The sequence below is a fragment of the Mytilus edulis genome, chromosome 8, assembly GCF_963676685.1.
Source record: "Mytilus edulis chromosome 8, xbMytEdul2.2, whole genome shotgun sequence".
In the NCBI taxonomy this organism is placed as follows: domain Eukaryota; kingdom Metazoa; phylum Mollusca; class Bivalvia; order Mytilida; family Mytilidae; genus Mytilus; species Mytilus edulis.
Genome location: NC_092351.1, coordinates 32,365,920 through 32,385,780, shown reverse-complemented (window position 1 = coordinate 32,385,780; position 19,861 = coordinate 32,365,920). Strand labels below are relative to the sequence as shown.

The window sequence follows — 19,861 nt, the reverse complement described above, 5'->3', positions numbered from 1 at the left end:
AATGACTGTGTATTTTATATAAGCACACAGAAAGAGAAAGAAGTCATCAAAAAGATGCAGTTCATGATATACATGAACTAACAGGCAAGAGTATACAATTCCAGCTGGTATACATTTATATATTGAATGCATCTTTATATACATAACTTATATTTTTAATAAAAATAAGAACGTCTATCATTACTTTGCCTTGTTAGCTGGTAGCTGTCGTCTATGTCGGTGACATTGTGTCCTTTACTCTTTAAGATCACACTATTGATATCCTGTCTCAAGCTTTGGTCATAGTTGAAGGTTTTAATTGCGTACTTGAAGGCATCGTCCATTCCTAGACGGTCAAGGTAGTGCAGACTGGAATCTTGTATAAGTCCTATGTCTAATGTATAAAAAAGGGCATACATTAATACTATTGTGTACGATCATGAATTGTCTTATGTGTATTTTTTTTTATTGTACATTATTCATTGTATGGGCTGTTAGACGCATGTGTAAGTACCCTGCCTGTAATTGTTCCCGTTGTATAAAGGAGTATTTTTTAATAAATATAAATAGTATTATATTTGTAATAAAGATAACTTAGCCTTTATACACATGAAAGTCAGTTAATATTTGATAGAATTGTCGTTTTTATACATGGAAATTACTGGTAAAGATATTTTGTTTTATTGAAAGCTTTCAGACTACTTTTGATGGATCATTAACTTCAAACTCCGCAACGACCAAATAAAATACAGATACACCAAGTAATTAGGCCACTTAAGCAATAACAAAGCATATATGTGTGAGATAGCATAACCATAGTCCATACAGTCAATCGATTTATAAACACGTTATTAACATACATTTGTATCCCACACCCAGTTTCAACATGTACAATAGTAAGAAAGTAAAGAACATCCGAGAATGCTTACACACGAATAGAAAAAAGAAAAAACTATATATTGTACATTTAAAGACTTCTTTTAACTATTCGTATAGACAAGAGTTTCGAATAAAAAGATATATTACATGTAATAACGAATTAAAGAATTTTTCTGCAATTTAAGTTGTATCGAATAACAAGCAATACTGTTGAACTTTACGAATTTAGCAAGAATATGTTTATATAAAGAGATCCGTGTTCCTAATCGTTTATTTGCTACCTTAATGTATGATACATGTTTTTAAAAATAAAAACAAAAGATTCAAAGCAGATCGAAAATTGGTTTAACTGTCGTTTTGTATATTGGTATGCTGCATGCGGGATTGGTCTATTTTATCGGAATGTCTCAGCAAACAGGAAGGTTTACTGCAGCATTCTATAAAGATGGAGACGTTAAAGGAAATTAAAAAGCAAGTTCTTTTGAATGAAAACGTCGAAACAGAAAGAAACATGTTAAAGTTATTAGAGTAAATGGAATCGTGGCATTAACACTAACAGAGTCGTGGCGACCTTTTTAAATGTAACTAAATTGTACACACCAACGATTTTTTCCAATTTGGTGAATTTACGTGTATTCCATATAGCGTGATTGTAGATTTTTCAAATTCTTTTATAATAAAAAGGTTGATTTGTTTTGAAGGAATTGTGTAACATTGCGTAATGTGAACGCAACATGCCAGTCGATTTGGTCGAAACTGGTAACGCTAGCGCCGATAGATAATAATAAATTCCAAAGAACATTTTATTTTCATTAGCTGACTGTTTACAAATGACAAGAATCAATCAATAGGGGATATAGTTCGAGTGCAAAATAACATTTTACGTAATATATTTCTATCTTTTTAAAAAATCAGTTTCAGATTTCTATAAAAAAAAAGACAAAATTCAATTAGAACATTTCAAAGTAATTTCAAATGATCAATAGCCTAACAAAATCTGATAAATTTGAATTAAATAAATCCATTAGGTATTTGATTTCGAAAATGAAGTACTGAAACAATATAAACGGATAGATTCCATTAAGATTATGCTACACCGAAAATAAAATATGGAGACATTTATTTCCTATATCGAATAAGTTTGAAAAATGGATCTTTTAAAGTAATAAATTTTTTGTAATAAACAATATAGTTTACAACATTTATTACAAAATTTGTACATAAAAATTCTAATACATATGAACTGAACATATGCAAAAGAGTTTAATTAAGCCAAATTCCATTCAATTTTTGTAAAATGCAGATGGAGCATTTTCACTTTAAATTATGAACAGAATTTGTATTTATCATTTCATCATGTTTACGTTTTAACGTTTAAAAGCGGCAATTTTTAAACATTTTGGCAAAAAATGAGATTTTATAAGAGACATTATCTGACCGTAACCATGATATATTTTTTAATCGTATTAAATCTCTTGTAGCAAAAAAGGGGGCTCATACCATTTGGTTATGGACATTCTTCGATGCTTATTTTTTCTAAAACATGTTCTCTTTACAAAAGTGTGTCAAAACACGTATACAGCAACTGTAATATTTATCACTGACTAACAATTTGATTATGTGAACACAGCTTTGCTAGTATACCATTGCTAAATAATGTTCAAATATATCAATTATATAAAGACACTTTAGCTGAAACATTTCAATTCCATCAACCTTCTGATTTTATTCAACAGGACAACATTGTCATAGAACAGAGAATGGAAACGGGGAATGTACCAACGAGACAACTCGACAAAAGGGCAGAACCCGTCAAAGGCCACCAATGAATCTTCCACGCATCGAAAAAATCTAGCACACGGAGACAGATTATGGTGACCCTTTATAGTAATCAAAGATTTGAAAACCTCTCTATACAAATTGCTTCCTTTTGCACTATTATTTTGAAGAAAAAACTTAATCATAAGTGTATTCATATGGATTATTAACTACGATATATTGATTTTATACTGAGTCTTTAACAAAACTTTCTTCTTTAGAAACTTTCCGTTCACAATAAAGATTTTTAATCTGAATGTCTTACAAATAATGCCTAAATGAAGTACAAGTTTAGAGAATTCAATAAAAAATCTTAAAGAATTGTAAATAAAGGCAGAATATCATTACATTTTATTTTGAATAGTCGTTTTTGCTAATAGTGAATAATGATTTTAGGATTATAATGTTATATGTTACATTTGTACAAACAAAGATTTATTGGAAATGAGAAGAAACAACAACAATACTATACAAATAATTAGTCAGAGATTAAGGGTTGAATCACAGGTTTCCAATTTAGAGATTTAATGTACGAAAGGATGAGAAAAAAATAACGATTAGAAATGTTTAATACTTAAAAAAAGAAATACAAAATAATTGGAGGGATTTATTGTTATTTCAAATTAATACAAACAATCTCAAATATAAAACAAATTCTTGCAAATGCAACTTGATTCAAATAATATAAAAAAAGAAGATGTGGTATGATTGCAAATGAGACAACTCTCCACAAGAGACCAAAATAACACAGAAATTAACAACTATAGGTCACCATACGACCTTCAACACTGAGCACAGCCCATACTGCATAGTCAGCGATAAAAGGCCCCGAAATGAAAAGGTAAAACAATGCAAACGAGAAAACTAACGACCTAATTTAGTCTGTAAAATTTGAACAAAAACAATAAGTTGATTGGCATTAAATAACAACATGTATTACGACATTTCTCCACTCGAGACAGTTGAATCTTAATATTTAAAGCGCGAGTCTTGCCGAGCTTTTTAAATAATTTAAATTTAACTGTTGAGAGTGGAGAAACTATTTCTCACATACGACTATCTACAATGAGCAAAACCTTTACTGAATAGTCAGCTTTAGAATACTATTACATAATATAAAGCCGTCGGGAAAATCAACGATTTATTAAAGAAATCATTGGCAAAAAAATAAAATTGTGGTAGTTCAACATATTTGTAAGCGCTCAACCCTTCCCTAACCTGGGACTTTGAGGGTAACAGTCGAATATAAGAACAAACTGAGAGCAAAAATACGAGTAAGAAATTGCTTGTCTCATCAGTTCTTTAAGAAAAATTAACAACAACTAAAATATAGACAACAGGCACATTTAACTGATCCAAGACTACTCGAAGTAACTAAACAAATTTCAGAGCCAACTACAACTGATAAATAAATCATGTTCTCCCAGACTAAAAATATCTTAATAATACAAACTTACTTAATAAGAAACCTTATCACTCACTACCGGTATATTACGTTTAAAATATTTATTATTGTTTCCATGGACAACGGTTTCATACAAATTCTTGAAATTTCAAGTGAATTTTAACTACCAACATAACTTAGGCACATCCGATGTCTCCTTTAATCAAATTATTAAGACATTGTCAACAAAAAAGAAGAAGAGCAGACAACAGCCGAAGTCCACCGATGGATTTTCGACGCACCCAGGTGCCTCAGCTAGCCCCTTAATAAAAACGTGTACAGTTTAGTTCAGTGAATATGGATTTCATACTAAGTTCCAAAACATATAAATGAACTAAAATTTAAAAAAAAACATACACGACTAACAAATACCAGGCTCTTTACTTGGGACAGGCGCAAAAATGCGGCGGGGTTAACCATGTTTAAGTTTAACATAAATGTCGGTCTAGCATCATAAACTATTTGTCGGTCTAGCATCATAAACTATTTGTCGGTCTAGCATCATAATCTATTTGTCGGTCAACATCATAAACTATTTGTCGGTCTAGTTAACACCATGTGTACGTTACCAGACACATGCATGCTGCTTCATATACGAGTTAAATTAAGAAATAAAAAAAAATCTATAAATTCTAGACAATTTTGACATATGCTTGATCTGTGATCGATCACATTAACGACTGATGTTAATGTAAGTTGTCCTGGTGTCCATACTGACCGTCATCATTATAATCTTCATCATCATAACCAGCTTCATCGACGTCGTCATCAAAAGTTACACCCAAATGATGATAATAATAATAACGATAATAATAATAATAATAATAATAATAATAATAATAATAATAATAATAATAAAAATAATAATAATAATAATAATAATAATAATAATAATAATAATAATAATAATAATAATAATAATAATAATAATAATAATAATAATAATAATAATAATAATAATGATAATAATACAAATTGTAATAATAATAATAACAAGTTTAATTATAACAATAATTATACACAGACACAATACTCTAATGTTGCAAGTTGAAAGTGTTGATACCGTTTTCTCTTGTTGGAGCATTGTACTTACTAATGAATTAAAGATTGAAGTCTACCAGTTGTGTCAAAAAAATATGTTTTTGGGTACCATATGGAAGTATTGTTGCTGTTGTATCCGGTATTCTAAGTACAATGAAATTTTCATTTACACAAAGATGTAAGGATTATCGAGTCACAGAAACAATCTTACTGGTCTTCATCAAAATATAAGTTATGTCCCAAGAGTAATGTATAACGATGTACACAAACCATCGGGTATATGCACCAGCATGCTTCCAGGGAAAATGATCAAGGATAACAACAAAATCATCCCCTTCCCCACTTATCCTCCCTCCAAAGCATACCAATAAGATACATGTATATATTAAATGACGAAAGGGACAAATAATTCATCTTATTTTTCAGCCTTTTAACATTTTTCAGCATAAACGTAAAACTTAAATAATGTGTATTTTAGCATAAAATAATCACAAATCTAGAAACATACATACATCAATTTTAATGTTTTATCAATTTAGATTATTGAAATTCTATCATTCATTTATAAAATATTGCAATGTATTTAATAAGTTAAGAGCAGAATCAATGTTAATTACTGGTCAAATTGCCATTAAGACTTGCACAATTATTATATAAAGCGCAAATCGTTGATGTGAAGAATCTATTTCCAAGTACAAGATAATCGATAAGAGAACTTGGAAAAGTATAGTGTAACATAGGATAAGACGTAAATCTCCTCAGGCAGAATAGTCAATAGAAGATTCTGGGAAATGTATCATTTATTTAATAACAGGGGAGTAAGGTTGATACCAGACACCATAATAAAATGATACCTCACATCAGTTAATCATAGCTTGCTGAAAGGATGAAAACAAACATTGAAGTCAATAATTGGGAAAATAGTATCATATGTAAAACACAAGTCATAATTATTTTTGTTGAGTAAAGCTGATCAAATGTTTTCATGTATAACAATGTAGCTTAGTTGAACATTTTATTTCCAGCAAACAGTTAAAGATCAATTCAATTTAAATGTCAAATCCCCAAAAAATAACCAATCAATGGCGATTTCTTTAAAACGCTCAACTAATGATGTTAAGATTTTTAAAATTCATTCTTGTTAACGTTATGTTTAAACGTTCTGAATTTGCATGAATTATTTGGCCACTGGACGTTAGGCAAATTAGAAATAATCTCATTTATTTGGAATAAAAGCGAGTAGATTAATCAGACTATGACACCCGAACTAAACTTGTTCTAGTTTAGGTATTCTATTTGAGCTGTACATCAGCACTGTTAGTATGTAGGCGAATAAAAAATGTGGATAATGATACAGAACCCACCATATATTTTACAAATGGTATCAATAGATCAATATAAAATGTAAGGCATTTAACAATAGATAAGAACATATGTCATATATCAAGTATAGATACAGGAAGATGTTGGGCACACGCCAATGAGACATAAAACTAAAAACACCACGTATACAACATTCTACAGACCAACAGTCTGTGTTCAACAATAGCCGGATGACTATTCGTTATGTTATAAGTTTAACATAGTTCGAGTATAAAAAAGTTGTGCAGTCATATCTTAATGTGGTATTTCTTTTCTTGTTGTTTCTTGTTTAATTTGTTGTTAAAAACATATTTATGGAAGGTTAACTTCTCCACAAAAATAAACAGAAGCGGTATCAATGATTATGCCAATGAGACAGCGATAAATGGTAAACTATTAAAAAATTCAGACGAGAAAAAACTAACGACCTGGTTTATACTTCAACAGTAAACGAAAATAACTTTAACGGACAGCGACCATCGTCAAACACTGCCTTATACAGACTCCTTGCTTGGGACAGTCACAAACATATGACGAATTTAATAATGACTTTTGTGTTTGTGATCAAGCAACTCTCTGGTACAGTGGTGTAATCGTTCAAAATAACAATACACGTAAAGTCGGTTGGAAAGGGCATTAGATCGCTACCAAGAGTACTCGCAGTGTCTTGAAATTATTCCAAAGCCTAATTTCAACAAATAAATAAGCCCTGTTCTCCCAGACAAGAGACCAAAGAGTCAACCAGTATAGTCACAACGGATTAATTGTAAAGATGTATCATAGAATTAATTGATTGATATAATTTTATAGGTACACTTTCAAAAAGGTTTTACGTACATGTATACGTTCTATTGTATTCCCTTATCTAGATCTCACTTGATCTCAATATCCGATTGATAAAATACGTTTTTTGCAACGTAAATGCAAAAGGTACTTCCATATAGACATACGCTATTTGATCTGTTAAGTTTTACCATGCATTTTGCCAATATTTATGTGTGTATTGGAATATTCATTCAAAGAACTGAAAGCTCAATTAAACGTTGATTTTAAATACTTAAAATCATATTTATCTATCTGCTTGTTCAATTACATAACTGACATGAAAAAATAGCCTTCAAATTGGTAACTGTAGAAGCGACCAGATATTAATGATTTCCTAATAGGGAAACAATGTAATGTCAAAGTTTATTATCAAACTAATCTATTCTAAAAGAAATGCAACTATAAAATGAAACATAATTTATCTGTAGAATGGTTAGTGAGACAGGAAAATCGATAATGTTTATTTAACTTTGTATCAAAGGGCATGTGAAATCATATACTGCTCTAAAGCACTACAGACAAAAGATTGACAAGTTTATCAAATAACTGGAGTAATCATCGTTTTCCTTTAAAGTATCTCTAGGAACATAAAACGACATGTTGTTCTTTTTCCGACAATGTAAATGGCGTACAAAATGTATAAGCACACATGCATATAGATAGATTTTAAACTTGTGATTGAAAAGATTTAAAAACAATTTAAAAAAAGCAAATGATTGAATAAAACTGTACAAAGTGAAAGTTCAATTATCACACGAACATGCAACCAAACAGCACCTTTCAATCCATACAAAAACAGGTTAAACCAGACATTTCGGTAATTTGTTATACTATTAACTTGTCCAATATTGTCACAATGTGTATTCTGTTTCATATATCTTGACATCTCGAGGAAAAGTTTACCTCGGTCATTTTTAATGACATGGGCAGCTGTTTTGAAAAATTCGAATCCCTCATGAATTATAACCTAAATTGCGTCACATTAAGTAGATTTTCTTGCACCGAGCAATTGTTTTATTAATCTTAGTGCAAGTAATGCACCTTGCCGTATTACTTATTGTATATAATTATTAATGTAATTTGTTTCTTGAACCGCTGTATGTGATGTATAATTGTTTAAATAGAAATAATACAATTAATGAACTTCCATTATGATCTTTATTATTACTTCCTTCACCAGAGGCCCACAAAAGTAACTACGGGTGTATATCCTGACAAGAAAACCCCGGAACGTTACAATACTTAGAAAACAGTTGATAAACCCTAACTATAGTATCAAGATGGTATATCTAAGTCATATAAGTATGAACCAATTCAATAGTTTAAGCAGAAACTTAAAAGCCTAGCATCCATCATTGTTGGGTTACTTCTTAAAAACATTACTCACGGAATCGAACCTTAAGATTATTATTATATTTTTTTTTTATCTAGAATAGACATATTTAGACAAAAGGTAACAGTTAAGTCTATTTCTAGCCTAATATCTGAATCCTTTCTTCGGATCTCCGTCCGAACTCGGATTTAATATATATGTAATTGAATGAATGTTTTTTTTATTTCTTTGTTTATTGTTGTTCGCTTAACGTCGGCGGCAAGTATCTCATGAATGAGAACAAATAAACAATGAATACAACAGGTAGGCTTACAGATAGAGTTGTACATTGACGACTTACAGATAGAACTGTAAAACGACGACTTATAGATAGAACTGTAAAACGACGACTTATAGATCTAGCTGTTTAGTGATGACTATCAAATCGAGTTGTACAATGATGACTTACAGATTGAGCTGTACAGTGATGACTTACAAATAAAGTCTTACAATGATAACTTACAGATCGAGTTGTACAGTGATGACTGATGACTTACAGATATAGTTGTACAGTGATGACTTACAAATCGAGTTGCACAATGATAACTTGCAGATCAAATTGTACAATGATGATTTACAAATCCAGTTGTACAATAATAACTTTCAGATCAAGTTGTACAATGATGTTTTACAGATCGAGTTGAACAATGATAACTTACAGATCTAGTTGTAAAATGCTAACTTACAGATCGAGTTTGACAATGCTAACTTACGGATCGAGTTGTACAGTGATGACTTACAAATAAAGTTGTACAATGATAACTTACAGATCGAGTTGTACAGTGATGACTGATGACTTACAGATATAGTTGTACAGTGATGACTTACAAATCGAGTTGTACAATGATAACTTTCAGATCAAATTGTACAATGATGATTTACAAATCCAGTTGTACAATAATAACTTGCAGATCAAGTTGTACAATGATGTTTTACAGATCGAGTTGAACAATGATAACTTACAGATCTAGTTGTACAATGATAACTTATAAATCTAGTTGTAAAATGATAACTTACAGATCGAGTTCGACAATGATAACTTTAAGATCGAGTTGTACAGTGATGACTACTAAATCAAGTTGTACAATGATAACTTACAGATCAAGTTGTACAATGATAACTTACAGATCAAGTTGTACAGTGATAACTAACAGATCCAGTTGTATAGTGATAACTAACAAATCAAGTTGTACAATAATGACTTACAGAAAGAGTTGTACAGTGATGACTTACAAATCGAGTTGTATAATGATAACTTGCAGATCAAGTTGTACAATGATGATTTACAAAACGAGTTGTACAATAATTACTTGCAGATCAAGTTGTACAATGATGATTTATAGATCGAGTTATACAATGATAATTTAAAGATTAAGTTGTAAAATAATAACATACAGATCGATTTGGACAATGATAACTTACAGATCCAGTTGCACAGTGATGACTCAAAAATCAAGTTATACAATTGTGATTTACAGACTGAGTTGTACAATTATAACTTACAGATCTAGTTGTACAGTGATAATTAACAAATCGAGTTTTACAATGATAACTTACAGATTGAGTTTTAAAATGATGACTTACATATCGGTTGTACAATAATGACTGACAGATTGAGATGTACAATAATTACTTGCAGATCAATTTGTACAATGATGATTTACAAATCCAGTATTACAATGATAGCTTAGAGATCTAGTTTTAAAATAATAACTTACAGATCGATTTGGACAATGATAACTTTCAGATCGAGTTGTACAGTGATGACTAACAAATAAAGTTGTACAATGATGACTTACAGATAGAGTTGTACAGTGATGACTTACAAATCGATTTATACAATGCTAACTTGCAGATCAAGTTATACAATGATGATTTACAAATCCAGTTGTACAATAATAACTTGCAGATCAAGTTGAACAATGATGTTTTCAGATCGAGTTATACAATGATAACTTACAGATCCAGTTGTACAATGATGACTTACAGACAGAGTTGTACAGTTATGACTTACAAATCGAGATGTACAATGATAACTTGCAGATCAAGTTGTACAATGATGATTTACAAATCCAGTTGTACAATAATTACTTGCAGATCAAGTTGGACAATGATAACTTACAGATCCAGTTGTACAGTGATGACTAATAAATCGAGTTGTACAATTGTGATTTACAGATTGAGTTGTACAATTATAACTTACAAACTAGTTGTACACTGATAATTAACAAATCGAGTTGTACAATGATGACTTACAGATAGAGTTGAACAGTGATAATTAACAAATCGAGTTGTACAATGATAACTTACAGATCCAGTTGTACAGTGGTAAATAGCAAATTGATTTGTACAATAATGACTGACAGATTGAGTTGTACAATAATTACTTGCAAATCAATTTGTACAATGATGATTTACAAATCGAGTTATACAATGATAACTTAGAGATCTAGTTTTAAAATTATAATTTACAGATCGATTTGGACAATGATAACTTACAGATCGAGTAATACCATGATGACTAAAAAATCGAGCTGTACAATGCTAAATTTCAGATGGAGTTGTACAGTGATGACTTACAAATAAAGTTGTACAATGATGACTTACAGATAGAGTTGTACAGTGATGACTTACAAATCGATTTACACAATGATATCTTGCAGATCAAGTTATACAATGATGATTTACAAATCCAGTTGTACAATAATAACTTGCAGATCAAGTTGTACAATGATGTTTTTCAGATCGACTTGTACAATGATAACTTACAGATCCAGTTGTACAATGATGACTTACAGATAGAGTTGTACAGTGATGACTTACAAATCGAGTTGTACAATGATTACTTGCAGATCAAGTTGTTCAATGATGATTTACAAATCCAGTTGTACAATAATTACTTGCAGATCAAGTTGGACAATGATAACTTACATATCCAGTTGTACAGTGATGACTTATAAATCAAGTTGTACAATTGTGATTTACAGATTGAGTTGTACAATTATAACTTACAGATCTAGTTGTACAGTGATAATCAACAAATCGAGTTATACAATGATGACTTACAGATAGAGTTGTACAGGGATAATTAACAAATCGAGTTGTACAATGATAACTTACAGATCCAGTTGTACAGTCGTAACTAACAAATTGAGTTGTACAATGATGACTTACAGATCGAGTTGTACCATGATGACTTTCAAATCGATTGTACAATAATGACTGACAGATTGAGTTGAACAATGATAACTTACAGATCGAGTTGTACAATGATAACTTACAGATCCAGTTGTACTATGATAAACTACAGATCTAGTTGTACAATGATGACTAACAAATTGAGTTGTTTAATAATGACTTGCAGATTGGGTTGGTAAATGCTGAATTACAGATCAAGCTGTACAATGATGACTTACACATTGAGTTGTACAATGATGACTTTCAGATAGAGTTGTACAGTGATCACTTTCAGATTGAGTTGTACAAATATGACTGACGTATTGGGTTACCTACAGATTGAGTTCCACAATGATGACTTACAGATTAAGTTGTACAATGATGACTTACAGATTCGGTTGTACAAGGACGACCTACAGATTGGGTTGTACAATGACTATTTACAGATTGGGTTGTACAATGATGAATTACAGAATGAGTTGATCAATGATAAATTACAGATTGAGTTGTACAATTATGACTTACAGATTCGGTTGTACAATGACGACCTACAGATTGGGTTGTACAATGACTATCTACAGATTGGGTTGAACAATGATGAATTACAGATTGAGTTGTTCAATGGTGCATTACAGATTTAGTTGTACAATTATGACTTTGAATTATGGTGGTATAACATTGACTTGCAGATGGGTGACGTCTTGTATTTGGCGAACGAAACAAGCAAATTCCATTGGTATTTTATAGTGTGTCTTTCTTTGTTGCGATGTTATAGTTCTGTTTCATGTTAGGTTGAACGATGGCGCCTGTTAAAACATTTTAACCCCCAGCATTTGTTTGCACTTGTCCTAGTCTGGAACCTTATGTTCAGTGGTTGTAGTTTGTTAATGCTGTTCATAAGTGTTTCTAATTTTTGTTTTTTACATAGATTAGACAGTTGGTTTTCCTCTTTGAATTGTTTTATAGTTGTTATTTTGGGGCCCGTTCCAGCTTGCTGTTCGGTGTGAGCCAAGGTTCCGTGTTGAAGGCCGTAGCTTTGATTTGTAATGGTTAACTTTTTACAAATTGAGACTTGGATGGAGAATTGTCTCATTGGCACTCATGCTGCATCATCTTATATCTATTTGACAAATCTTTGCATAAATAAACCTACACATGTATATAGTTTTCCAGGATCGTAGACTGCATTATATTATGTAATTGTACAGATACTAAAGTGTTTTGTTATTGTTCATTGAAATATAATATTTTGTATATTTCTTTAAACTAAAAGTTATTATCTATATGCCCAATTTAGTCAACATATAAGCATAAACAGTATCAAAAACGTTTTTGATTAATTAGAAAATTTGAGATCATGAAAAGTTACTACTAGTGAACTCTATATTAACAAATTTATGGTAATTGTTAGTCATTTCTTTATTCAATAATCCTATAAATATTTACATTCTGCATGAAACACGTCGCAAAAGGTACATTTTGTATGAATTAAATATCAACGAGTTTAGAGTCCGCCATCTTGGGCTGTGGGTAACTTAAAGCCGTTTAAGCACAGTGATTATAGGTATGTGCATTTTCTAACATGTATGACTTATTACAATACGCATTTTCTACATAACATATTACATTGTACGCAAAAGAAACAATCAACATTGAAACAAACAAGATCAAACAACACCATGGACAGCAGAGACAAAATGCGTACACATCTAATGGTGTACAAACCAACATTTTTGAACCAAACATATAAAATGAAGCAATGCAGAGCCCACCTAAACTGGGTGATTGCAGATAGAACTTTTTCTTGTTTAAATTATCCAGTCTATGTCATGTAGGTTCGTGATGATTAATCGTTACCCTCCCCCCACACCTTAATCCCCCTAAAGAAAAAATGACTGCACTTGTAATTTGGAAATTCAAGTACAATGTAACTCTTACAAAACTGTGGATTTAAAAAAAAGTCATCCCGTTTGAACGTTAAATAGTCTGAGATTTCAATATAAAGAGTGATGTTTTGTTTACCATGCTATGACGGAAAACATTTTATATCAGGTATTTGATAGACAAGACAAAACTTAAATAATTAAAGTACTTACCCCCATAGATATCTATGCCGTCCGAAGTTCTGCTAAGTACCGAAATAACGAGGAACCAAATCAGCATGGTACCACCCATATTAAAAACTAAACCAGTTCTACGCACCACGAAAACACTATTGTTGTTTTTCTTTAAAATACTCTTCATTGACTTGTTTAAAGATCATATTGTTTTATGCTTCATGCTTAGCATTTTCAACACTTTTGCAAAGCTCTTATAGAAACCCATCATTAAACACTTAAATCACGGTTTCAAATTTCTTGTTCAATACAATCAAAATGTCATTTATTTCACCCAGATTGGGTCTGCTTTTTACAGTGTCTCCGTAATAGATTTACAATCCAATAATTCAGATAAATGAAATTAGTGAAAATAACATGGTACGAACCGGACAAATCGACCAATAAACATGATAAATAAAATTGACATTAACCAATTACACACATTTACCCTTTGCATCCACGACAAAGAGGCTTAGAACTTCACACAGCATCTTTTAGTTAATGTTTTAAATCTATAAGTGTGCTGTCATCATCCCTAGAGAAAGTAATTAGATTGCATACAACGAGCTTACACCATCAATAAAGAAGCAAGGGTGGTATTGACATCAATTTAAACTCCATCTTGAAGAGCCCTCAGTTATAGATAGCCGAAGCTGACATGCGCATACAAATTACTGCGTTATAGAGGAAAAATGAAGCATCTTTTGCCTAATGGAGATTTTTAGTAAAAACTACACAATGAAACAACAAGTGAAGATGAAGATATATCTATTAGTATCTTTTTATTATGTTTTTACAACGATAGATGCGCAAGATTCAAGTAAAAGACGTAAAATTGGTAAGTTAATTTTTTTTAAATAAAATTATATTAGCCTGCATGATCGTTTATATTTAATTGAAATGTACCATTAATATCTTAATCTATTATTACAATTGATTTTTGATCTAAGATTGCCGTCATTTATAAATTTCTAGTCGTTTATCGGAATGAAATGTAGATATGTTTATTCTTAAGTGACTTTGTGTATGTATTTGCGTCATACTCTTTTATTTCAATCATTTCTTAAGAAACAAGATATCGACCATGTAAACTGTATAACTTGTGTACCCCTGGGGAGTTATAAGTGATTATTGGACTGACCAGTATCTCATTCGTTTTATTTAATTATGTCCTTAGACAGAGGATATTCTATTTATGTAATTAACTTTTTGGTTATCACAGCACCTCCTATGGGATAACTTCATCAAATTACTGAATATGATAGCCAATTATTGGAAATCTGAATCTTTCAGATATATTATTTCGACTGCAAAATTTGTTAACAGTTTTGGGGAATCAATTAGTGATTATAAAATATTTTGGTGTATTTCTAAGTTTTATACATCTTGGAATATATATATATAACAGTATATAAGTTTCTATTGATACATGTATCTAATTGGTTGACTAATTTAAAAATATCCTCAATACACTATTAATTAGCATAACAACAACTACAATGTATGCATCTATGTTGTTATCATTTTTAATGTAACATAGATTGAAAAAAAAGCAGTTATGTGTAAAAATTAACAACGATTTAATAGAATGATCTTTGTGAAAAGAAAACACAGTCGTTCAGTTAGCATATCTATTAGACTTTTTCACTAAAATTTACGTACGTGTATGCACCATAGGAATAACACAAATGACTGCAGAGCCTTTTTGTGCGGGATTTTTAACGAAAAGGGAGAGCTAGAATGTTCTCTAAATGATTCTATGTTTTATGTATATTAAATCCAAAAATTTTGAAGGTTATCTCGATACACATTACCAACTGTAGTCAGTGTACAACTTTGGTAGGAAGTGTAAAGGAATATTACAGAATAAGAGAATTGCATACATTATGAAAAAATCTATTGCTAATAAATTAGATTGAAGATTGTATTTTTTTTTTTTTTATCATAACCAAACATTAAAACTGTAGTACAATAGTTTGGTCGGTTGATTCCTATAATAGTGGAACGGTAGACAGCTAGTGTATATCTCCAGAGCCATGTGAATAATAATAGCATGATTAAGGTTTTCACCTCTTTCTAACACTGACCAGAACCTTCATACAAAGTTAACTAAAGTATTCTTCATTATAATAATCAGAAATAAATTTGAATATATATGATAACCGTTTACTTTTTCTTCTATCTTTATACATGTACATCAAAGGTTACGAGTTATTTGATGCCTTTTATCATGCAATGTATAACGTGACACTTTAAAAACAAATCTTCATGCATGCAAAATCATTTTATATTTTCCTTCTCCTTATTTATCCCTCAGCTTGAGAAACTATACTCAGATGATGCTGTACTTTTGGTCCAATCACAGTCTTCCGATCCATTGACCTTATTAGGTTACACAAACAGTGGCCTCGTTCTAGGAAAGTAAATATTACAATTACACGTGCACCTTACTGTGGCTGTAAAAATCAGTGTTGGGGTTTGAAATTAGTTTTCTACTTAATCGTTTTTTTTTTCCATTTCAGGCTATTCAAAAAATAATTTATGCATTTATAGCATTTACTTTAATGTAAATAAAAGAAGTGCAAACGTCAAATTAAAGATATGTCATGTCACTGAACTTGCAACTTCTGTCAATGAGGTACACCATAATATGAAAGAATAATTTACTTGAAGACATGCAGAGTCAGTAAATTAGTCACAAAAGCAAATAATGATTGAATTGTGCAGGGATTAGAATTATATGAAATCGCTCCATTAATAATAATAGAAATACTCCGAATATTATAGGTTTAAAAAACAAATATTTTAACGTTGAGATCCGTTTGTTTTGTTGATTGAAACATTGCACAAAAGTAAACTTGTGGGAGACAATATTAATTGAATTATCAAATGGGATTTATGTTAATTGTAATAGATAATACAATTATTCTGTATGATTTAATCTATTACACTTATCTGAGAAATGTAATATATGAGGGTAGTAATGCCCTTTAACGTCAGGCGTCAAACAGTCATTTTCGGCGTCAAGTTGGTTGAAATTTTACCGTGATTCGTCAAAATATCCTTATCGTGATTCGTCAGAGGTCCCAAATAATTATAGTTACCGTCATTTTTTGCAAATATAAAATAACGTGGTTCGTCAAAATCAGTCGATGTTTTATTGTCTAAAAGAAAGTTTATGTTTTATCGTCATACAACAAAAATTACCGTTATTTGGCAAGAATTTTTACCGTTATTCCCCATTACGACCCTCATGCATGTATCCATAATTTTGATCTAAAACCTGTTTGTCTTAGGAATGCTGATGTTACAATAACGACATTGGACTTTGACCCTGTGTGTCGTAGGACTATTGATGCAATAAACTGGACCCCTGTTGTGTTCACTTATCGCTACACTGACAACAGGTATGGCCTAAATCCCGTGGTCAGAATTCTGACCACGGGATTTGATAATTCGACGAGACTAGTGCATTATGTGCTTTGTTTATTATGTGTTATACTGATAGGAAATCAAACAAGAAATTAGCACATTTATAACCCTACTGAGTTCTTAAGGGAATAAAAGATACCGGCTCAGTTTGTCAAGAACATGTTAACACGCTCGTTGGTCATTTATCTGCGCTACCACCATGGGGTTAATTAACAAATACTTATTTATTTTGCGGCATCACAGTATTAACATTTGTGGTCAATTTCCTATCACTATAATAGGTCAAATTTATTAGCGAATCGTTGAATTTGTAAAAATCGTCCAATTAATGCCAATGTGACAATGGCACCAACCCGTTCCTTCGGTGCGAAGCTATAGATAGAACGGCGGACCAGTTTATTGATGCAACATCAGTGAAATTGGACTGGTTTGCTGTTTGTCGTCTGCACGAATGCGCCTGTTCCAAGTCAGGAGCCTCTGGCCTTTGTTAGTCTTGTATGATTTTTAATTTTAGTTTCTTGTGTATGATTCTGAGTTTAGTATGGCGTCCATTATAACTGAACTAGTATATATATTTGTTTATGGGCCAGTCGAAGGACGCCTCCGGGTGCGGGAGTTTCTCGCTACATGAAAAGACCCAATTGGTGGCCTTCGGCTGTTGTCTGCTCTATGGTTGGGTTGTTGACACATTCCACATTTCCATTCTCAATTTTATCTTGCATTCACTATGCTTTTTTTGCAGGTGCCATATTTGATCGTAAATCAGAACATTTAGCCAAGACATTTGAGTTTGAAGTTCGGAGGTTGTCGAATTCAGACAAGGATATACATTTGGAGCAAACACACGAGATTGTCGAATGTCAAGATAGTTTTCATGTTAGTAATGCAAGTAAGTACAATGCATTCATTACAAAAATGCAATTATAAGATCAATTATACATTAACATGTGCAATGAAGATGTATTTTACCATGGAAGTAAAATATAATACTTTCATGGTTTTACTTACTACATTGTATGTGGGTTTTAACTTATTTCTCAATTTCGTCAGTGTCAGTAGGGATAATAATCTGAATTTCAGGTAAAACCGTTATTAACAAAGTATGATAAGAACTACCAAACTGTTTAGATTACTTAAGGTTGTACTTCTGTAAATAAAGACAATGCAATTTCCCATAGAAACTCCATTTACGGCCAACTGTTTGCCACTTTTTAAAAACAGTTTTGTAAAAAAAATATATCATAGAATGGAAAGTTGTTATGCACTTCAATTTTATTCAAAGGTCGAAAGAAAGGGCTGTGTGGCATATTCCAAAACTTATATGCCCATCACTCCTAAGAGTCTAAACTTATACTTAAAGTATAAACTACCCCTTTTTTAACTTTGGGTCCTCCTCAGATTCAAGTTCTCCTCTATCCATGTGTACTTATAAGGGTCAAACTCCAGTCCAAAGTAATGTCCCTATGAGATGAAACATAGACGTAATATCTGGGAACCAGTATGTAAGAAAAACAAAATATTTATGAATATTATATATCTCACCAAAATAGGCGTGTTTTGTGAAACAGCAGTATTTACAAAGTGCAACCTCTACACACAACCTATTAACGTTTTATTTAGAAATATAATTCGTTAAAAATGCACAAGCATCTCAATACTAAAAGTCTAAATACCGTCTTCCCCCCTCCCCCCCCCCCCCCCCAAACAAAAAAAGAAAAAGAAATGAAAAAGAAAAGACGGCAGTGCTCATTATAGATTTGTTCACGTTGTTTGTATTTTATGTTTCATCTTTCTATTATTGTTCTGTACCATTAACCAGAATATGCAATATTTTAAACTGACAATATCGAACGCCATATTGATTGTACTCGAGAAAAGACAACCATTAGCTGCATTTATCTGTACCATTCACTATTTCCAAAGCTTTATAGTCAAATGTTTTGAGGCATAACAGTTTTTCTCACAGGTTTCAAAGTTAAGGAACTATGATAATAGGAAAATTATTTTACGCAGTATTTTTAAGTAATACGTCACTTTCAAATTAAATTTTTTTGACCTAATTAAACCATAACTGTAATTAAATTGAATATAATTTATTGAAATGAAAAAAAGAAGAAAACTCAGTTTTTCAATTTTTAAGATGTGAATGAGTAATTTTAGTAAATTTTTGTTACGTGAGTTTCGAAAAGCAGCACATTCAAGGAACATAGCCAGATTATACGCTTGGCAGGTCAATATATGATATATAACAAAAAGCTCTTACTATGTGACAAACTCTAATCCGCCATTCATCTTGGCTAGATATGAAGGAGTATATATAACTTTTAGTTGATACGATATTCCAGAGTGTTTCCTATATTGATTTCCTTAATAAAGGGTTTCTGTCTACGTGAAAAATGTTGAACCAACTGAAGGATTCACAAAAGTGAAGTT

At 31.2% G+C, this 19,861-nt stretch overlaps 2 protein-coding genes across 2 annotated transcripts in view; one reads left to right on the top strand and one right to left on the bottom strand.

Annotated features, from left to right (window-relative positions):
• LOC139485384 (glutamate receptor-like) overlaps window positions 1-14,474 on the bottom strand; it is a 31,416-nt gene extending 16,942 nt beyond the window's left edge. Inside the window, exons 1-2 of the mRNA XM_071269832.1 lie at window positions 13,994-14,474; window positions 185-373 (exon numbers count right to left, since the gene is read on the bottom strand). Coding sequence (XP_071125933.1) covers window positions 185-373; window positions 13,994-14,141 — 337 coding nt within the window. The 5' untranslated portion in view covers window positions 14,142-14,474. The remainder of the gene's footprint in view (window positions 1-184; window positions 374-13,993) is intronic.
• Window positions 14,475-14,630: 156 nt separating this feature from the next.
• The window catches only part of LOC139485385 (glutamate receptor-like), a 35,353-nt gene continuing 30,122 nt past the window's right edge, over window positions 14,631-19,861 (top strand). The window contains exons 1-2 of the mRNA XM_071269833.1: window positions 14,631-14,834; window positions 18,171-18,317. Coding sequence (XP_071125934.1) covers window positions 14,708-14,834; window positions 18,171-18,317 — 274 coding nt within the window. The 5' untranslated portion in view covers window positions 14,631-14,707. The remainder of the gene's footprint in view (window positions 14,835-18,170; window positions 18,318-19,861) is intronic.